This window comes from Furipterus horrens, unplaced genomic scaffold (assembly GCF_987537825.1).
Source record: "Furipterus horrens unplaced genomic scaffold, mFurHor1.1.pri manual_scaffold_4, whole genome shotgun sequence".
In the NCBI taxonomy this organism is placed as follows: Eukaryota; Metazoa; Chordata; class Mammalia; order Chiroptera; family Furipteridae; genus Furipterus; species Furipterus horrens.
Window position 1 is genome coordinate 195859455 of NW_028327174.1, and position 19696 is coordinate 195879150.

Consider the following 19696-nt stretch of genomic DNA (forward strand, 5'->3'; position numbering starts at 1 on the left):
ACCATCAACTGTAAGTTGCATCTCAATTTCAGAGATGTTAAAATGTGGGTAAGAAAATGTGCATTTTAGAATTGATAAAGATATATTTACAGGTCTGTCTTCCCCACCAGATTGAGTTAAGAAAAAGTGGGGATTATATCCATTGACAGTGTCTAGCAGAATACCTATCACAGAGGAAACATCTAATCATGATGCTAAAAAAATGACTGGATGATAGTATAGAGATTTAGAAGAGTTGAGCACTTACTATTGCCATGCCCTGTGTTAACAGTCTACATGGCTTCTTGTGTAATCCTGATAGGAAGCATTGAGACCACATGGGGTAAAGAAGACTTGAATTTGTCAGAGAATCAATATTTATTCTTGGTATAGAAAATAAAAGGAATAGAGAAAACTATTATGTGTCATAGTAGTTATTTTTGTCAAAGATTTACCACTTATGCCTATAAAAATTAAGTATATAATTTAGTATCTAATTATGTTATATACGTTTGTTCTGATTTAGCCTTTATTTTGTTTCTCATACATCAAAGGCCATCTTTCTGGAGGGGGATATGTGACAAGTGGAAGGGGATGGACAAAGCAGCTCATATGTGTCACATCCTGCGCCAGAAGTTTTACATGTGCTCAGTGAGCCTACCAGTAACCTGGGGTAGATATTACGACCCTCTTACACATGAACTGGACTTTGAAAGCTGAGTAAAATTAGTTTCAGGCACAATGGTGAAGTAAGTTGCCTAACTGGAAATAGGCAGAGAATGGAAATGCTAGTTCACCTATTCCCGGAGCTCAAGCTCTTCCCCCAATCCTCAGCTAGCTGTTTTGTGGACTACAAATGAGATACCAAGAGAGAGAGACTCTCTTTCTCGGACCGTGCTTGATCAGGATCCTGTCTCCACGGTCACCGACACTCACAGAGCTGAAACTCTGCAGCGGCAGCCGGCCGCGCGGAGCGAGGCTTTCCCATAGCAGCAGTAGAAACGTTCGTCACCGTGTCCAGGCCCTGCGAGCGCCCTTGCGCGGCAGCACGCCTGGCACGTCCTGGCTGTGCCCGCTATCTCCGTGTGACCGTGGCGCCACGTCCCACTTAATCACAGTGTCCTGCATTGGACACTATCTAGGGATCTACGGTCGTCAGAGTCTTAGGTAAAACCCTGGCTTGTCTGGAGGGTATTAAAAGAACAAATAGCTGCTCCATCTGGGATGGAAAATTGGGGGGTTGGGGCGGTCTTACAAAAGTTCGTTTTTATCATTTGATTCCAAGCTCTTTATCCACCTCAAGGGCTTATTTACATACTATAAGTTAATGCCATACCAGACAGCATCAATTACATGGAAGCAGCAAAGTCTTCTCGTCGCTTCATTTCCCTCATGCTACGTAAAAAAGAAAAAGAAAAAGTACTGAACTAGACTAATTCAGGTATTGTGAATACATCATGCCAGCTTCTCACAGTTCTACAAAATTAGTGTTACTTCCTTGTTTTACAGATGGGAAAAGCGAGGCTGAAAAAGCAAAGTCTCTGCCCAAAGTGACACTTCCAAAGCCAAATCGCCAAATCTCATAGAACCTGGAGATACTTGCCTTCTACTTTCCTTTGAGCCAAACATACCAAAAATTAAAAATTAAAAAAGAAACATTTGGAATTTTTAGGGAGGGATGATATTTGTTAAGAAATAAGTGAGACATGAATAATGAAAAGGTACTTTAGCCATTAAATCGGTTATTTATAACAAAACATTTTAAAAAACAGAAATACTTCTCAATTTACCAGAGGTTTAGATCTCCAGAAAGATAAGCATCTCCTTCTCTGATAAAAATAATGTTCTCGACAATTTACACTTCTAAAACTTGATGTTACTAAAGAGGCATCACGTTTGAAATACATTCGAATAGAAGAATCTTAAATACCACTGGTTAAGCCTCTACTAGGTAAGATGGGATTTAATAAATGTATGTTTTTATTTGTCCTATCTCGTTCAAATTCTGAGCCCAAAGATCATAGTGTGAACACGATTCAGTCGTTTATTATTATATATCAAATACTTAGCCTACTAACACCCATGCACAGTACCAGGTCTTAGAGATGTGGACATGAAGCAGACAAGAACCTCTGACTTCCTGCCTGGGGGAGGAAGAGGATATGTAAACAAGTATGTGCAATAAAGTGTTTTAGGTGTTTTGATAGAAGTACTGTCAAAGGATAAGAAAGGTACTATCAGGTCTACCCAGCGGATGTGAAAGACTCCTCAGAGGTAAGGAGGGTTGAGCTGACTTGAGAGATGATTCATTATTTACCAGACAAGCAGGCTACATAAGAATATTCTAAAGATAAGAGCAATGTGAAACTATATAATATTACTATATATTTCACAAGGTTGATAGATAAGTGATCTTTGATTAAGTTTAATTTTTTTTAAAAGACCATCTTAATTCTTTTATAAATACCTTTCCATTTCTACCCACCACCCCCATCTGCTCTATACATATGCACACACATACAGACGAGGCCACAATCTGGGCTTGTGTGATATCACATTTGAAATCTGTACTGACCAAAGTTAAACAGTCTCAAATTCTGGTAGCCAGAGGACTCTTAACCCTACTGCATATAAGGATTTTTAAAACGAAAGCTAACATCATGCCAAGTACTATATGCAACCAAAAGGGCTCATTTACAAGGGCAGTGGGGCCTGTTATAAATTTCTTAGGTTTTTAACATGGAAAGTCTCAATATACAGATTTCACAACTGAAATAAAATAAAAATAATTAATTATTTGAAACCTCTCTTTATCACCATTTAAAGAGTTTCAATATTTTTGGTACATTTTAGAACATAAATATTCAGGCACTATTTCTGATTCTCTCGCTCCATCTTCCTTGACAAAGTACTCTCCCTTACCTTTGTGCCTTCTCTAAATTTTGCCCTAGAACAGTATAGGCTTAGAAAGGAAAGGTTTTCCAGAATTCTTCCTAGGGTCAGTCTAGGAATTGTAGAGGTAAAGGTTATCACACATAACCATAACACCTAACAAAACTAGGTCACCCTGCTACCTAAATCTATCCCGAAAAAGAGCAGACACTATATAATTATAGGTTATTATTAGGAACTAGATATTATTCTGAACACTTTGCACTTTTCAAATCATTTAACCCTCACAACTATCCTATAAGTTCTTTACTATGATTATCTCTAGTTTACAGGCAAGGAAATGAAATCCCAAAGAGGTAAACCCCAGTAAAAGACAGAGCTGGGATTCAAAGTCAGTCAGTCTGGCTCCAAATGCCATGCTCTTAATCACCACTATCATACCTTTGTGCTCTCCTTTCTGGAATTTGAACTCCTTAAATAATCATGTCTCTGTATTATATACTTTATATTTATAATTATTAGCTGGCCTCTGATTTTTCCTGGCTGCTAAGAAGAGCTTCTGACACTGACTACAATTATTCTTATACTTAAGAGTTCACCGACTGACAGAAAGACAAACAGTACAATGTAAGGAGTAAAAGTTCCAAGTGCTCTCCAAGTGCTGAGGATAGAGTGACAAATTCAGACAGGGCATGTTTCACAGAAGAAGTGATACAAACAGGGTATTTAATTCTGAACTGAACCGAAGTATACTGGGAGATAGGATAAGAAGGCATTTAAACTCTAAAAGCAACATAAGCAAAAATATAGAGGTTGGAAAGAACAAACCATGCTGGGAAATGGTGAGGCATTCTATGTCTGGTGATAAAGGGAAATGGTAGAAAATCAGGCTGGAGGCTGGGTCAAAGTCATATTGCCATGGGCCTTAAATCCAAGTTAAGAAATCTGGAGTAGATGCTGAAGGAACCAAGGAACCATCAAGAGTTTTAAATAAAGACATGATTTGATTTAGATTTTAGAAAGATATCTCTGGCCACATTATGAAGGGTAGAGATGAAAAGCTCATTTGGGTTGTAGGCTAATAGGAAGAGTCTACAGGAGACAAGTCGAGAGTAGGAATGCAAAGGGAAATAGCAAATAGAACAGACCAGGGAGCAATTTAGGAGGGATAATGAACAGAACTTGATGGCTGCAGACTGGTAGGTGCATCCCAACTAGCAACAGAGACTGATTACATGAGACTAAAGTTAACACTAAAACTACAGGTCTCAACAGCAGCCACAGTTTACTTACTTACAATCATTGGGTAACTCACCAAAAACAAGACCGTCCAATAGTATTCACGAATGATTAAAATTTTGTGAGGCTTTTTTGGAGCCAAAATAAAACCAGGAGAATACTTCTAATAAGAATATGTGAGGACTGTATATTACCATTTCCTGAAGTCAGATTCAAGTAAGCAGTAATACAACAGAGCTGTATAGTTTGGTGTGCTTTCCAAAAGAATAGCTCAAAAGGAATTGGTCTTTTTAATGACTTCCTTCAATATAACTGTAATAGCTGGGGAGTGACTAAATTAGGAAAAAATCTTCAATTTAAAAGAAGAACCTTAAATAAGAAAACATATCAATTCTTCAATTGAGTTTGCCTAAATGTTTAAGGTTTTAAATACAGTTTCAGTAAGAAGCCAATCCAGGATGGTCCATGTGCACTGGAGAAGAATGGGACATTCTGAAGGACAGACCATATGCTGGGTCACAAAACTAGCCTCAACAAATTTAAGAAGATTGAAATCATACCAAGCATATTCTCTGACCACAATGCTTAGAAGTTAGAAATCAACTACAAAAAGGAAGTTTAAAAAGCCCACAAATATGTGGAGATTAAACAACATACTACTAAAAAACAACTTGGTCAAAGAAGAAATACAAGGTGAGAAAGAAAAAAAATAGAGACAAATGAGAACAACAATAAGACATATCAAAACTTCTGGGATATAGCAAAAGCAGTAATAAGAGGGAAGTTTATATTATTACAGGCCTATCTCAAGAAAAAAGTAAACAACCTAACATTACATTGTAAAGAACTAGAAAAAGAACAAAGCAGCCCAAAGTCAGCCGAAGAAAGGAAATAATAAAAATTAGAGCAGAATTGAATAAAATAGAGAACAAAAAGACTACACAAAAAGTTAATACAATAAAGAGCTGGTTCTTTGAAAAGCTTAATAAAATTGACAAACCCCTGGCTAGACTCACTAAGGAAAGAAAAGACTCATATAAAAAAATCAGAAATAAAAGAGAAGTTACCACAGACATCACAGAAATACAAAGGACCATGCAAGAATACTATGAGAGACTATATACCACCAAATTCAATAACCTAGGAGAAATGGTTAAGTCCCTAGAAACATATAACCTTCCTAGATTAAATCATGAAGAGCTGGAAAATCTCAATAGACCAATCGACAGTGAGGAAATTGAAACAACGATCAAAAACCTCCCAAAAAATAAAAGTCCAGGACCAGATGGCTTCATTAGTGAATTCTACAAAATATTCAAAGGAGATCTGATACCTATCCTTCTCAAACTCTTCCAAAAAATTGGAGAAGAGGCAATACTTCCTAATACATTTTACGAGGCCAACATAACCCTGATACCAAACAAAAAATGAAAACTACAGACCAATATTTCTAATGACTACAGATGCAAAAAATCCTAAACAAAATACTAGCAAATCAAATACAACAATACGTTTAAAAAATAATACATCATGATCAAGTGGGGTTCATTCCAGGGGCACAAGGAGAGTTCAACATACGCAAATCAATGTAATACACCACATCAACAAAACAAAGAATTAAAAAAAAAATCACCTGATCTTATCAATAGATACAGAAAAAGCATTTGATAAGATACAACATCCATTTATGATTAAAACACTCAATAAAATAGGTATAGAAGTACCTCAACATAATAAAGGTCATATATGACAAACCCTCAGTTAATTGTCACACTCAATGGTGAAAACCTGAAAGCTTCTCCTCTAAAATCAGGAACAAGACAGGGAAGTCCACTCTCACCAGTCTCATTCAACATAGTACTCGAAGTTCACGCTAGAGCCATCAGGCAAGAGAAAGAAATAAAATGCAAAATTGGGAATGAAGAAGTAAAAATGTTACTTTTTGTAGATGACATGATTCTTTATACAAAAACTCTAAAGGCTCCACAAAAAAAAAAACTCATATACAATAAACAAATACAGTAAAACTGAAGAATACAAAATCAATGTACAGTGCAAAACCTTTTTAGTTTGATGTTGTCCATTTGTTTATTTTTTCTTTTGTTTCCCTTGCCTTGGGAGATATATCAGAAAAAATATTGCTATGAGCAATGTCTGCAATTTTACTATGTTTTCTTCTAGGATTTTTATGGTTTCAGGTCTAACATTTAAGTCTTTAGTCCATTTTGAATTTATTCTAGTGTGTTGCATAATTTATTATGCAATAAATTACATAGAAAAAAACATAGGTACTAAACTTATGAACCGTAATCTTAGAGAAGATTTTATGAATTTGACCTCAAAGGCAAGAGAAGTAAAGGCAAAGATAAATGAATGAGACTATATCAAACTAAAAAGTTTCTGCACAGCAAAAAACACTGTCAACAAAACAAAAAGGCAAACAACTGAATGGCTAACGATATTTGCAAACAACAGCTCTGTCAGGGGGTTAATATCCAAAATAAATAAAGAATTCTTACAATGTAACACCAAACAAACACAATCCAATGAAAAAGCGGGCAGAGGACCTGAACAGACACCTCTCCCAAGAAAACATACAAATGGCCAACAGAAGTATGAAAAGATGCTCAGCTTCACTAGCTGTTAGGGATATGCAAATCAATTACAATGAGATACCACCTCACACCTGTTGGAATGGCTATTATCAACAAGACAAGTAATAACAAGTGTTGAAGAAGTCGGGGAGGAAAAGGAACCCTCACTCACTGCTGGCGAGAATATACTATAAACTAGTACGGCCACAATGGGAAACAGTGTGGAGGCACCTCAAAAAACTAATAGAGTTACCATATGACCCAGTAATCCTCCTTTTCGGTATCTACCCAAAAAACTCGAAAACATGTATTTGCAAAGATATATGCAACCCTATGTCCACTGCAGCAGTATTCACGGAGGCCAAGACATGGAAGCCACCAGAGTCCTCCCACGGATGACTGGATAAAGATGTGGTGCGTATACACAATGGAATGCTACTCAGCCATAAGAGAAGGTGAAATACTGCCGTTTGCAACAACATGGGTGGACCTTGAGAATGTCATGCTAAGCAAAGTAAGTCAGTCGGAAAAAGTTAAGAGGTATACGACTTCACTCATACGTGGGATATAAAACTGAAAGTAACAAATGAACAAACAAGAAAAACAAACAAGAAAAATAAACCAACAAAAACTCATAGACACAGACAAAATAATGGTGGTTACCGGAGGGAAGAGAGGTGGGGGAAGTAAAGGGTAACGGGAGGACAAATATATGGCGATGGATAATGATTTCATTTTGGGTGGTGGGCACACAATGCAATATATAGATCATGTATCATAGAAATACACACCTGAAACCTATATAATCTTAACCAATGTTACCCCAATAAATTTAATAAAAAATTAAATTTAAAAGTCAGTCCAACCCCATGCCCTCCCCCTTTTTTTTAAAGGAAGAGAGAGAAGGGAAGCAGAGAGAGAGAGAGAGAACTTGATTTGATGTTCACTAATTTATGCATTAGTTAGTTGATTCTTATATGTGCCCAGACTGGGGATCAAACCCACAGCCTTGGCGTATCGGGACAACACTCTAACCAACTGAGATACCCAGCCAGGGCTCCTATCCTATTTTTAAAATTACCCTTTTCTGGAAATGGTGACAGGGAGATATGACAGAATAGCACCTCTTATATACAAAGTGTTGTGTTTGGTTTTTTTTTAATAAACACTTTAAAAAGCAGCAACCTAACATCTGTCCACGTTGATAAATTTGACTTGTAACAGCAAGGGGGAAATAAGGGGCAACACGTGACAGATTATATTTTAGGATTAGCTTTTACTCATCCATGAGCCTATAACTTGAAAAACATTTAAATACGCCAATCATCAAGAACAGGACGTTTTTAAATATATACAGAGAAGCAGATGTTCAATCTGAGATGCATTTATACATCTGTAATATATCAATGAATCTTTTCGAAATCTGTAATGTGGTCCTTCAAAATGGCTACATTTGGTAGCAATCAAGGAGACTGACACACTACTTGCAGAAAGCTGACTCAGCAGGGCGCTTTGTGGCTAGCGTGCTAACCCATCACCTCCCAGGCTTTAGGGTCTGAAGAGATTCAGTTTATATCTGTGGATGAGAAAATTACATTTCCACCTACAATCCCAGACTGTCAAATTACTAAGAAATATAGAAACGGATCTTTTTGAGCAAGAGGTTGAAAAATCCATGAATCAAGAGTGACTCAGAAAAGCACACATCTAAAACAAACCTAAAAGACGATCTTCTTTAAGAGCAGATCCAAGACGTTCCACTTGGGTTTCTCTGTACCATTCTGACTAACTCTGCTAACTTCTATGGCTTCACAACACAAAGAATAAGAAATTACATGAATGTGATTGATTACATGGTGGCATCACTATCCAAAGGTCACAGTTTTCAGAGGCATCCCCAATTTCTGGCCACACCAATTTTCTACAAACCATCAAAGCATCCTGGCCATTCATTACCTTTGTAGCCTACTGGGCAGTGAGGTCCTTCAAGGAAAGATGGGATCTACTTCTTCTCTCCTCTTCTTTACCTGGTATTGTGTCTGGCTCCCATTCTGCAGATACTACACTTACAAATCTGTCACTCAGTTAATGCACAAAGTCAAATCTGCTTTCCCAGGCAGTTTTTGCCACCAGAAACAGACAATGGGGGATCAGCAAATGTAGCCACTTATGTTAGTCTTTTTAAAGCCAGGTGTGGAGTCATTTAAAAGTGTGACCCATTTGACCCTTATATAAGCAAATTATTTGGATGAGATTCAAATGAACTGACAAATTCTGTCCCATGGTATATATGCTGTCATAAAAAGTTTCCAGGACCAAACTTGACCTCATATTTAAAGTGGATCAAATCTGAACAAAGTGTATGAGGAGGTTGGAAGGATGACAGCATTCACTTTGAAGAAGAATGGGGGGTAGGGTAAGAAAGCTCAAAAGTTTCCAAGAGAAACAGGATACACCCAGATCTGATTTCATTTTTTGTGAGCTTGGTGAACACAAGGTCCAAAGGACCACAAAGCCAAAATCTCAACTCCAACTTGAAGATTTTATGTTTTAGACAAGTCACTATAGAAAGACTAGCAGCATCTTTGTTGAATCAATGTCAGTTCATACAGACCAAGAAACATGTTACTTCTGTTCCTTAGCCTAACAATAATGAGGGGGAAATCAAATTTTATCATTTGTTTTACATTTTCTGTAAATATTATACATGTGTATCATATTATACAATGTTGGTACAATGAGGTTCCCTTTCACAGTAACAAAAAATTTAGGAGCTGTGGATTATATCTTTAATTTTCTTATTAGATACTATTCTTTCAAGGAATCAGGGCATGAACAAGTTTTGAATAGAAATGTTTAGTCTCTGGCTAATCAAAATTTGAAAGAAAATAACCTGAAAGTTTTCATACACAAGAATTCTCCAAAAGAATGAGGCAATCACCAACACACTATTAGTAAGCCTTAAGTAAATACTATCTCCATTGCCTTTCTTATCAGAATCTTCCAGTCCATTTACCTAGGTTACACTGTGAGTAACCAGGAGCTTAAGGAGTGTTTTCTTTAGAGCATACCTGAAGCATGAACAGATGAAAACTCCATATTTAAGCAATTACATACAACTCAGAAATGCCAATTTCCATCACAATTAGTCTAAGATATGCAACATGTTTTTGTTCTTTTTTAGTATATAGGCAATGTATGTTTTTATAATTTGCTTAACTGCCTATAGTGAAATTTTAAAAATCACATAGACCATATAAAACCATAAAAGGGTACCTTTTTTATTTTTCCTAATGTACCATGTTTCTACATTGCTTATAGAGCTGTACAAGAAACACTGTTCATTTCTATATAAAGATTTCCATAAACTTTTTACAGTTTCTATAAATGCAAAAAGATTGTTAGTTTCATTATAACCTCTGTTTCAGTGCCAGTGGAAAGAAAAGTTACCTTCAACTCTAAACAGCAACGTACATATTCAGGGTGGGTAAGTGTGCTCAGGCCTCTATTTAAAGAGCTCTAAGAGCTATATTTCATAAAAATAGAGATGAGCACACTGGAGAAGCAACTTCTAGCACTCAACTCTAATCGCCACTCTTAGAACAAACAGGTTATAAAAAGTGCAACTGTGAGAACAAATTATTATTTCTACATGTTTTTAGTACCAGAAGTAATCATATTATAACTAACATATTTTTAAATTGTATGTGTACTCGACACATTATAGGGTTATTTATGGTAATTTCTGATAGGTTACTATATTTTTATTCCAAATTATCCTGTACTAAAAGGTATACTAAAAGGTATTATTAATCTGAAAAATTATATAATGTTTTGAAGCCAAAGATGGAATTTTGATGAAAGTGGTGACCATAATTTGCTAACATGTTAATTTAAATACTCTTTTCTTCTTAATTCAATTAGTATTCATTAAAACTGCATTAATCACAATGAGTAAAGTTTTGCCAATTATTTCCATAATTGTGAATGAATACAGTAAACATAACTGAATAATTACAAGTCCACTTAATTAACTAAAAGGTTATTTCCAGCAGGGAAAGATATTTATGTTTTGTTTTCTTATTTTTAATGCTAGATTGACATGCTGATATCTTTTAGAAACCACTTCTAGAAATGAAAGATATATATTATTATTGTGATTCTGCTGTTCTTTAACAAAAATTTTCTACTGGACAGGCTGTGAGTCACATTATCTAAAGTTATAAGAGATTGCAAAGATTCTGGTTTAAACCATCAAAATCAAAGTCACTCAAAAATTGCTTCTGTGGTTTAGTAATCTCATCACTTAAAAAATTTAGACTGCTTCATATTATGCTTATGAGAGAGAAAATTTTCAAAATTTTATAAGTAAGTTGTTAAAAGAATTTTTTTTAATGCAAGATCCTTTTCAAGTAAGGATCCTACCAATGTTGATGTTTTAGTATTTAAACTAGCTAAGCATTAAACAAAAGCAGATGAATAAATAATGTGGACTCTGAAAAAGACCTTGCTTCTGTCTTCTTTGTTGTTTGTTTTTCCTTTAAAAAAAAGAGGCATTGCATGTCTCTGAAATTAACAAAGGCTATACTTTGAAGCTTAAAGAGAGCAGGCTTACCAGATTTTAAATGAAATACTGAGTGCTACAATGATTTAATAGTTTTAAACCATAGATGTCATTGTGGTCTGAGGGTGTCACAGATAACTTAAGGAAGAAAAGAAATGGGGAACAGAGAAATCACTTTTTCAGTTATTACAATCAAGAATAGTAAAATGTGGCTCAGGCTGCTCATTACTTCTTCCTTCTGTATCAAGACCCTTATTTACATTTCAGATTACATTTTTCATGAAACAGTAAGATCTCTCAGAGCTGAGAGGACTGAAATAATGAGGGGAAAACAGTTTAATAAAACGTGTTGGGCCTGCATTACTTCCGTGTCAGAAGGAAAGGCTACTTCTGTAGTGACGGATCATTTATTCTGCTTCTAAACGAGAAGCAAAAAGATGAAACTGATGAACTTTTACTGCCCATTTGTCTTTAGCAGACAATTAAGACAGAGAAGATCAAAATGGATTATCATACCACGCAGACAACTGGCCCAACAGTAATACATCTCTGGGACCACAGATTTGTAACTCTCTTTTATCCCTCCCCTTTCTTCTTACTTCTTTTTCCACTCTAAAGGCAGTGCTAGCTTTGTGGCTCAAGGAGAGCCAAAAGGCTGGTCATCATTATTCAGTCACAGATGTCAATCTAACCTCCCTTTTTTCTCAGTTTCTAAAGCAGTGAGCCACAATAATTTGTGACAGATTCTTTTACTGTAAGGTACAAAGAACACACAGAATAAAACATCTAGCAGCAGCAAGCGTCTCTGATCAAGTGTGCTAGTACATGGGAAATACACAAATGTAAAAGCAAGCACTGGTAGTTGAGGCAAATGAAGAGAAAAACTGGGGTAGGGGGAGTGTGTGTGAGTGTGTGTGTGTGTGTGTGTGTGTGTGTGTGTGTGTGTGTGTGAATAAGCACTATACTTTGTGGTGAATTATCTCAAATATTCCTAATGGATTACATTATAAATGTTTTAATACTAGAAATGTCTAGATTAAGTGCATATTCAGCATTTAAGGTTTGCATGTAATCAAAATATTTCTAAGAATTCCTTTATAATAGTACACAGAGGGAAAAGACAATTTCATTTAACCCAACAAATGCTAAGAAAAGAACACATAAGATCAGAACCCAAATGATAAAAAGGATAAATAAGAAATATGCAGGTCTTGTGTCCTTTACCAGTAAATCAACTCTTAAATAAATTTCTGGAATTTGAAGGTAATCTTAAAAATAAATCTTTCATTCATTCTCCATTCTTGAGTTATATGTGGAAAAGAAGGGAAACCACGTGTTGAGTCAAGTTCGAAGAGATGCTAAATAAGACAGTGATATGCACACCCTCCTAAGTCTACATCTAGCCCACGAGTATCATCCTCCAAATTTCAAAATTATGTTACTGATCTAAACAAAGAAAATAAATACCATTTCCTATGAGCACTTTAAAATAGCTGAAAGTTATCATTTTTTAGACTCGTACTATAATTTTAAATAATTCAACCTTCAACATATAAAACACTTGTAAGATGATCCATTAACAAAAGTAAAGAGAAGTAAGTTTATAAATATAGTATCTAATCTATAAACTGGGCTACATATGTAATGAAAGAATTAATAATAGTCTATTTCTGCCTATACACACATATACTATATGTACATACATATGTATAGTACCTGTATATATACACATATAACTCTCGCCAAATACACAAACATACATATACATAGAGAAATAAGCATGGAAAAATAAACACCAAATTGTCATAGTGGTTAGCTCTTAGTAAAATTACAGTTGGCTTGTATTTTCTTCCTTTTCATTCTTTTTTTTTATTATTTATCTATATTTTCTAAATATTTCTGTACTAAAATATTATCCTTGTGATTTTTAGAAGTTATACCAAAAAAGTCATGTTGCTCAAAAATTTTCAAATATAGTAAGAAACTATGTTTAAAGAAACTTATCTAGATGTTAACCATATTTTTTAAGTTTTCACCTGCAAAGTTTTCTCTCTCTGGGTAATTCAGATCATGGGACCACAAAGGTTATTTACCAATATACAAGATTTTAGAATAATTATTTTCTTAGGAACTGTGGCCTTAAATCTGTTCAAATTAATACTTTAAAATTTTCCGCTCTTTAGACATTAAGGAAAGAAAATCATTAATAAAAAGGTCCTATAATCTTTGATTTGTGTAGTTTAAATCCAATGGGCTCAATCCCACTGCAATTTAAGGCAAAATTTAACTTCCCAGTTGGAAGATGAAGGAAAGGGTAAAATGAGAAGATTAATATTTTTTAAAATCTCATTTAAAAGTCTTAGGATCACACACAAAGCAAACCATACCAGTTCTCTTGGGTTCTTCTACAATACAATAAAAACTCATTACAAAGCATCTCATTATACTGATTATCCAATTATATTCCCGGTCACAATATGTCCCCTGTATTCATAAAGATGTATCAGATATCTTGCCTTCTGTTGTATGGCCACACTGCAAAGGTGTTACTGCTACTGTACTGGATATGTCTATTCCATTATACTTATCCTTAGTCAAGGATTTTTTTAATGAACAAAATTAAGTAGATGTACTTCAGAAACATGTTATGTTATATAACAATATCCCACATGTGAAAGGTTTTATAAAGTTGTTTTCTTCAGTATAGTCAAGAATGCTTTTACTTTAAAACTGCTTTAGAAAGCATAACAAATTGCATATTTGAACTGAAAGTGTAAGGTGCCCCTAAAACCTACAATCCATCTCTAATGTTTCTTAAGACTGAAGCTGGAATCCAGAATATATAACCTGGATCTAACTGTCAACAGTAGAGCAGCATTGGAGTTTCAACAGTATTTTGTGATTAAAATAGTTCCTTCCACTGCATTCCATGCTTGCAGAATGCAGGAAATCCAAGATGGCAGGACCAACTGACTAATCTTAACTTTTCCTACCATCACTACAACTACCCTCATCCTGAAGACCCTACACGTGTGTGTTCTCTAGGTACTACCATAACACATAGTTTAATAATCTATTTTAAATTCCAGGATACATTATAAAGTCCCTTCCTTTCCCTTTTTGTTACAATGGCTCTTGATGCTTAAATAAGAAAAAGTTCACAAGCAATCCAAACGATTTCCTAATGAACTGCAGACTGTAGCATAGCTTAAAGTAAAAGTAAAATTTGTGATATTTTCTTCCTTATTTTCTATGCATTTTTCCCCTGAAGGTAACACCCCTAAGTACCACAAATATTTTCAATCCTACTTCAATGTGTTTTAGTTTTTGTTTTGGGTTCCTAATTACTGTTTCTCTTCCCTTCTAAAAATTCATTTATCTCTTTCAGTAAAAAGAACAGTAATAATATGTTGAACAACTCTGAAATAAATTTTGTCATGTAAAAAATTAATTACGCATTCCGAACCTGGTCACTGTAGTCCTCCGGGAATTGCCTCTGCACCTCAGGATCTGTAAATAATTGACAGATAATATTAATTGGCTTTGGATTAGTGAGCAAGCAGAGGATCACACATTAATATTTGATCAGAAGATGATAGCAGCCCTGGCAGGGGATCCAAGGGGGGCAGCTGAGGCTGCTATGTTGATGAGCACAAGGAAGGACTCGGCAAGGCACTCCCATTACCCTCCTCCAGAAATATAAAAAAGAAAAATTTTAAAGACCTGATGCTACTGTTAACTTTAAACTATTACCCAATGCAAAAATCTTGCCAGCTGCAAATTGCCCTCAATATATTTTTTCCAGAGAAAATGAGCCTTAAACCTGCTACTTTTCTTCTCTAATCAGAAGCCTCCTTTTCATAGCTAAGAGATGTGGGCTTGATAACCCACCTTAAGCAGCAATTTCAGATTGGGGTGGGGGGTGGCAGTGAGGGTGAGAGAATTCTTTCAAGGAACAAATGTAAAACTCCTTGCTTTTAAAAATAAAATACATACTTCCCAAAATACTTAGGAGGTCTTGAAAATACAGATAAAACTAGGTAAAGTCTTCAAAACCAAACCAAACAATTAATACTTTTAGGTTACCAGTGTAAACAAAATTAAACTTGCTCAGATACTAACAAATGCGTATGTGAAAACACCTTTCATGACAATCAGTTTAAAATGAAATTACTAAAGGGGTCACTTGATTCTTCAACCATAATTGCAAGATAATCCAATGACATTTTCTGTAAGGCAATACAAAAGTGTACTAATTAAAAACTATTAGCACTCCATTTACTGTTGATTAGGAAAACATTCAATCTTTTCTAATAAGAGAAAGATTTGGTTCCTCAGAGACATATTTAGGGGAGTGATCAGAATAATATCTATTTGAGAAACTATTTATCAATGCAAACGGCTTATGGAAAAACATAATAGTTGAGGACCCCTTCTCACAGTGATCACAATATATACTACTTACTTCATATCTATGTTTTAAAACACTAGTTTACTTCTCTGTGAAAGCGAATCCATGTAAAGTTAACACCCTTCATATAACAACACAAAAATAAAGTTAATTGTTCTGCAGGGGAAGAATCAAAGAGAAGAATAAGACTTTATTCACATACCACATTTAAATCCTAGAAATATCAGTTTTCAAGCCATTAAAGTCAGTGAATGTTACTTTACAAAATCTAAGATTAATTACAAAAGCAAGAATATTTAAAAAGTCACATCAAAAGCAGATGTTCCATCAATGGGTGGTGCAAAAATATTTAAAGGATCTATAGACCGTTTCTGCTCTGAGGTGTCTTCTGGTTGACTTAAAAACTAGGATTCCAGGTCAGGGGACATACCTAGGTTGTGGGCCCAATCCCTGGCTGCGGAGCCTAAGAGAGGCAAGCAATCGATGCTTTGCCAGAGGGTGCTAACGGTAGCAGGTAGGTCTACAGAGAAGAATCAGCCAGCAGGGTGCAAAGGGACAGCCAGATGCCCAACAAACCTCTAACAATCGTTGTGGTATTGGCGAAGGGGTCTGAGGGGGCTATAAAAAAGAGGGTAGTGGCTATAATTCTGAACACAAACAAAAATAAGTTTGTATAGAAAAACAGTGGTATTTTAGGATTTAAAATGTGTTCCCAAGGACAAAAGTTTAAAAATTAAAAAAAAAAGGACCTTCTAAGTCACTGAGGTGCACAGTAAAACCACAAAATAACACAAGGCTTATTCTTTTTCTTCCAATTGTCATGTGGTTAACACTCTTCAACCAGAAAACTTGGGATAGAAATAGCTCACATATAATCTTTAATATCATGTCCTCTTTCTTGCAGTAGTTTGTGCTTCTTGGGAACTACAAAATACCGATGGATATAAAGATAGAATAAAAACAAAGACTTTATTTTTTATCACCATTTGGTGAGGAATGAACGTCAGAAACCAAAACTTGTGGCATGTTCTTCAATTTAAAATATGTAAGTTTCTTGATATAGGTGAGAGAAAGAAGGTATTCAAATCTCTTTAACCAACTATATTAATAAGAAACTACATTAATAATTAACTTGTAACTTTAGCCGAACTGAAAAAGGAAACATGGATAAAAAGATAAATCAACCTATGTTAATATACTGAATGTAAATATGACCGTGGAATGCCAAGATGAGGGTCGGTCAAACCATATTACCCTAAACAGTGCCTCAGCAGCGGGCAGCATCATAACCACCAGCAGCTACATTTCTTCCACCGCCCAGAGACTAACCCTAGAGGGAGATTCCCAGATTTTAACAGAATCATGTTCCAAGATAATACATGAATTTTATTTACTATAATTGAAGCATAAAACTTTTGACTTCCTTTAAGGCCCTGGAGTTTACAAAAGCAAACTTCATGGGTCCTTACCACTCTTCTAAAACAATACTTTTTTTAAAAAGGCAATGCTTTTTAAAACCAAAGCCCAACCTATATAAAGTTCCATTCAATTAGCTCAGAGAGCTAGTCTGATAGTTAATAAAACTATGAAAGCCATTTTGTAAATATTAACACAAAAACTGAAAATAATTTGTTTGAATTTTCTTGGAGTGTCTATTTTATACAGTAGGTTGAAATCTTTCTTCACAGTGAGTTGATCATTATGCCATAATGTCACCAAAATATCGACATTGGAAACATCTGAGTTAAAAAGGTCCAAATACAATCTGCTTTTCTCAAGCAACACAACACCCGCCTTACTAACAGTTTCAGCATGGCACATGTACAAAACCTAGCACCCCACAGTTAAGCAAACCGCCTTTATATTTTCTGTCTGGCAGCAATCCACTTGTGTGTCTGTATGTTTTTACAAGTACTCTATGTATTTCATTGCATCAGCTGCATTTCTTTGAGTTTTAAATGGTCTGGGAACATTTTATGAAATGTTCTATATCTTTATATGGAAAATAATACACACTGGATAACTGTGCATCGGTCTAATATTTATATATCTATTTCTTTATCTACCATCCAATGCTGTAATTGCTAATTCCAAAACACCTTCTCACATTCATACCCTCACTGCCAAATGCAGTGTCACCAAACAGCTAACTTTATAAACACAAAAATCTACAGATGAGAAAACTACCATGGAAAAAAGTAACATAATTTGCTTAGGCTATTGACAGTAAGAATAGAGTTAATGGCATATGTCAAGCTTTTTCTCTTAAGAATTGTCCCCTGACAGAAAATTAAGAACATTATATAGCAATACATACCACCTTCTTCCGTCCTTATCCTTCTCAGCAACTTTCCCCAGATTTAAATAATACACTATTACAAAATTAAAAATCAGTTTCATCATTGCCTAAGAAAATACTTTTCAACAACAAAAGAATTGTATTTAAAGTATCAACAAGGTGTATGGTATGATAGACTCCACACGTCTCTTAGCCACATAAGCCTAACAAGGCTGCACATTATGTCAAGGTAATGGGCCACTACCTTGTCCCAGCACCATGGTCACGCAAGAGGCTGTCCCCACACAGAACACGTGCACTTCCACTGGAGGCCACAAGACACATTTCCATATTTAACACAGACATTTCACAGTACAGATTCCCAATAGCACAGGCTCATTCAGGCACAGAACATGACCGTGCTTAGAAGACTATGTCTTCACAGTAAAAAAAAGTTTGATCTCAAAAATGTCTTTTATTTTTCAAAGAAATGCTAATATTCTTCAATATCAATAATCCATGTTTTCTAGTTTTCTACTGTAACATACTTCTACATCTTTAAGATATACCAGATTGCCACGGGATGTTTAATTAATAGAATAAAGAGTTTGGGCAAGACTTACTAGAAAGGTGCTATAAATTATTTTACACAGGCTCCAAAACCTTGAGTTCTGCCTTAGGCTTAAAGTTCCTAGAAAACGTGGTAGACAGAACTTTTACAACAGAAATGCAAATAATTCATAAAAGTACTGTGGTTATGTATGAGGGCTCATTTGTGGATCAGTAACTAGTATGTGTATACACACATATGCACACACACACACCCCTCTCACCAAATTATTTTCCTCTTTTTCTCTGTCACACCAATGACTCCATTTGAAGGGTCAAGGCATGACACTTTAACTGATTATTGAAAAATACAGTCTTCATTTTCTGTAAAAGGCATAACTGCATATTAACTAAATGTTACAATCTTCTATAATGGAGCGTTTTTAGAAAATTTAAGAGAATCGGCAAAAGTGACCATTAACCCAGGAACCTACGTTACTTTCACTTTTAACATGCTAGGTATCAAGGCAGAAAACATTACATGTAATGCCTACTAAATTTATCCAGTCATTATCTCTAGCATAGTGCAGTCAATAAGAGACAAAACAGTTAATACATTTAAAGCTTACAATTATTAAAAACTGCTTTAAAAGCAAGACTTCAAAATTAGCTATAAATGATATAATCTCACTGTTCAATTTCATGGAGTTTAACATACTATCTTCCTTTTCCCCCACAACCACAAACGTGAATCCAAGCTGTAATCAGATTTAATGTTCCACATGAGAAGATGGGAATATGCTGCAAACCATTAATAGTCCATGACACTGCTCATTCCCTAATGACATTTTCAGTTTTTATAAACTAAAAATGTAGACTCTCAGAAAAGTCTGAGAAGTTGTACATTTTGAGGACTTGCTCAATCTGTCCCCAAACAAACTCAGAAATAAACTTTCTTTTCATCTTCAAGAAGAGTTAAATTTTTTTGTATAATGTAGAATTAGTGTCTTGATAATATGACTGCAAACGACCACACTCAACTAATAAAGAGCTTTAAGGACACTACCTATTAAACCTATTACAGCTATAAAAAATCAACCTCACTTACTTTATATGATAAAATGTCTGAATCATTAATTTAACATTATAACTAAATACAATTATTCTAGTAAAGTGTTCCATTTTTGACA

General features: G+C 35.1%; 1 protein-coding gene across 4 annotated transcripts in view; it reads right to left on the reverse strand.

Moving 5' to 3' along the window:
* DENND1A (DENN domain containing 1A) overlaps window positions 1-19696 on the reverse strand; it is a 481014-nt gene that overhangs the window by 345902 nt on the left and 115416 nt on the right. For all 4 annotated transcript variants that reach the window (XM_090274703.1, XM_090274702.1, XM_090274704.1 and 1 more), the window contains one exon: window positions 14735-14778. In XM_090274703.1, coding sequence (XP_090130829.1) covers window positions 14735-14778 — 44 coding nt within the window. The remainder of the gene's footprint in view (window positions 1-14734; window positions 14779-19696) is intronic.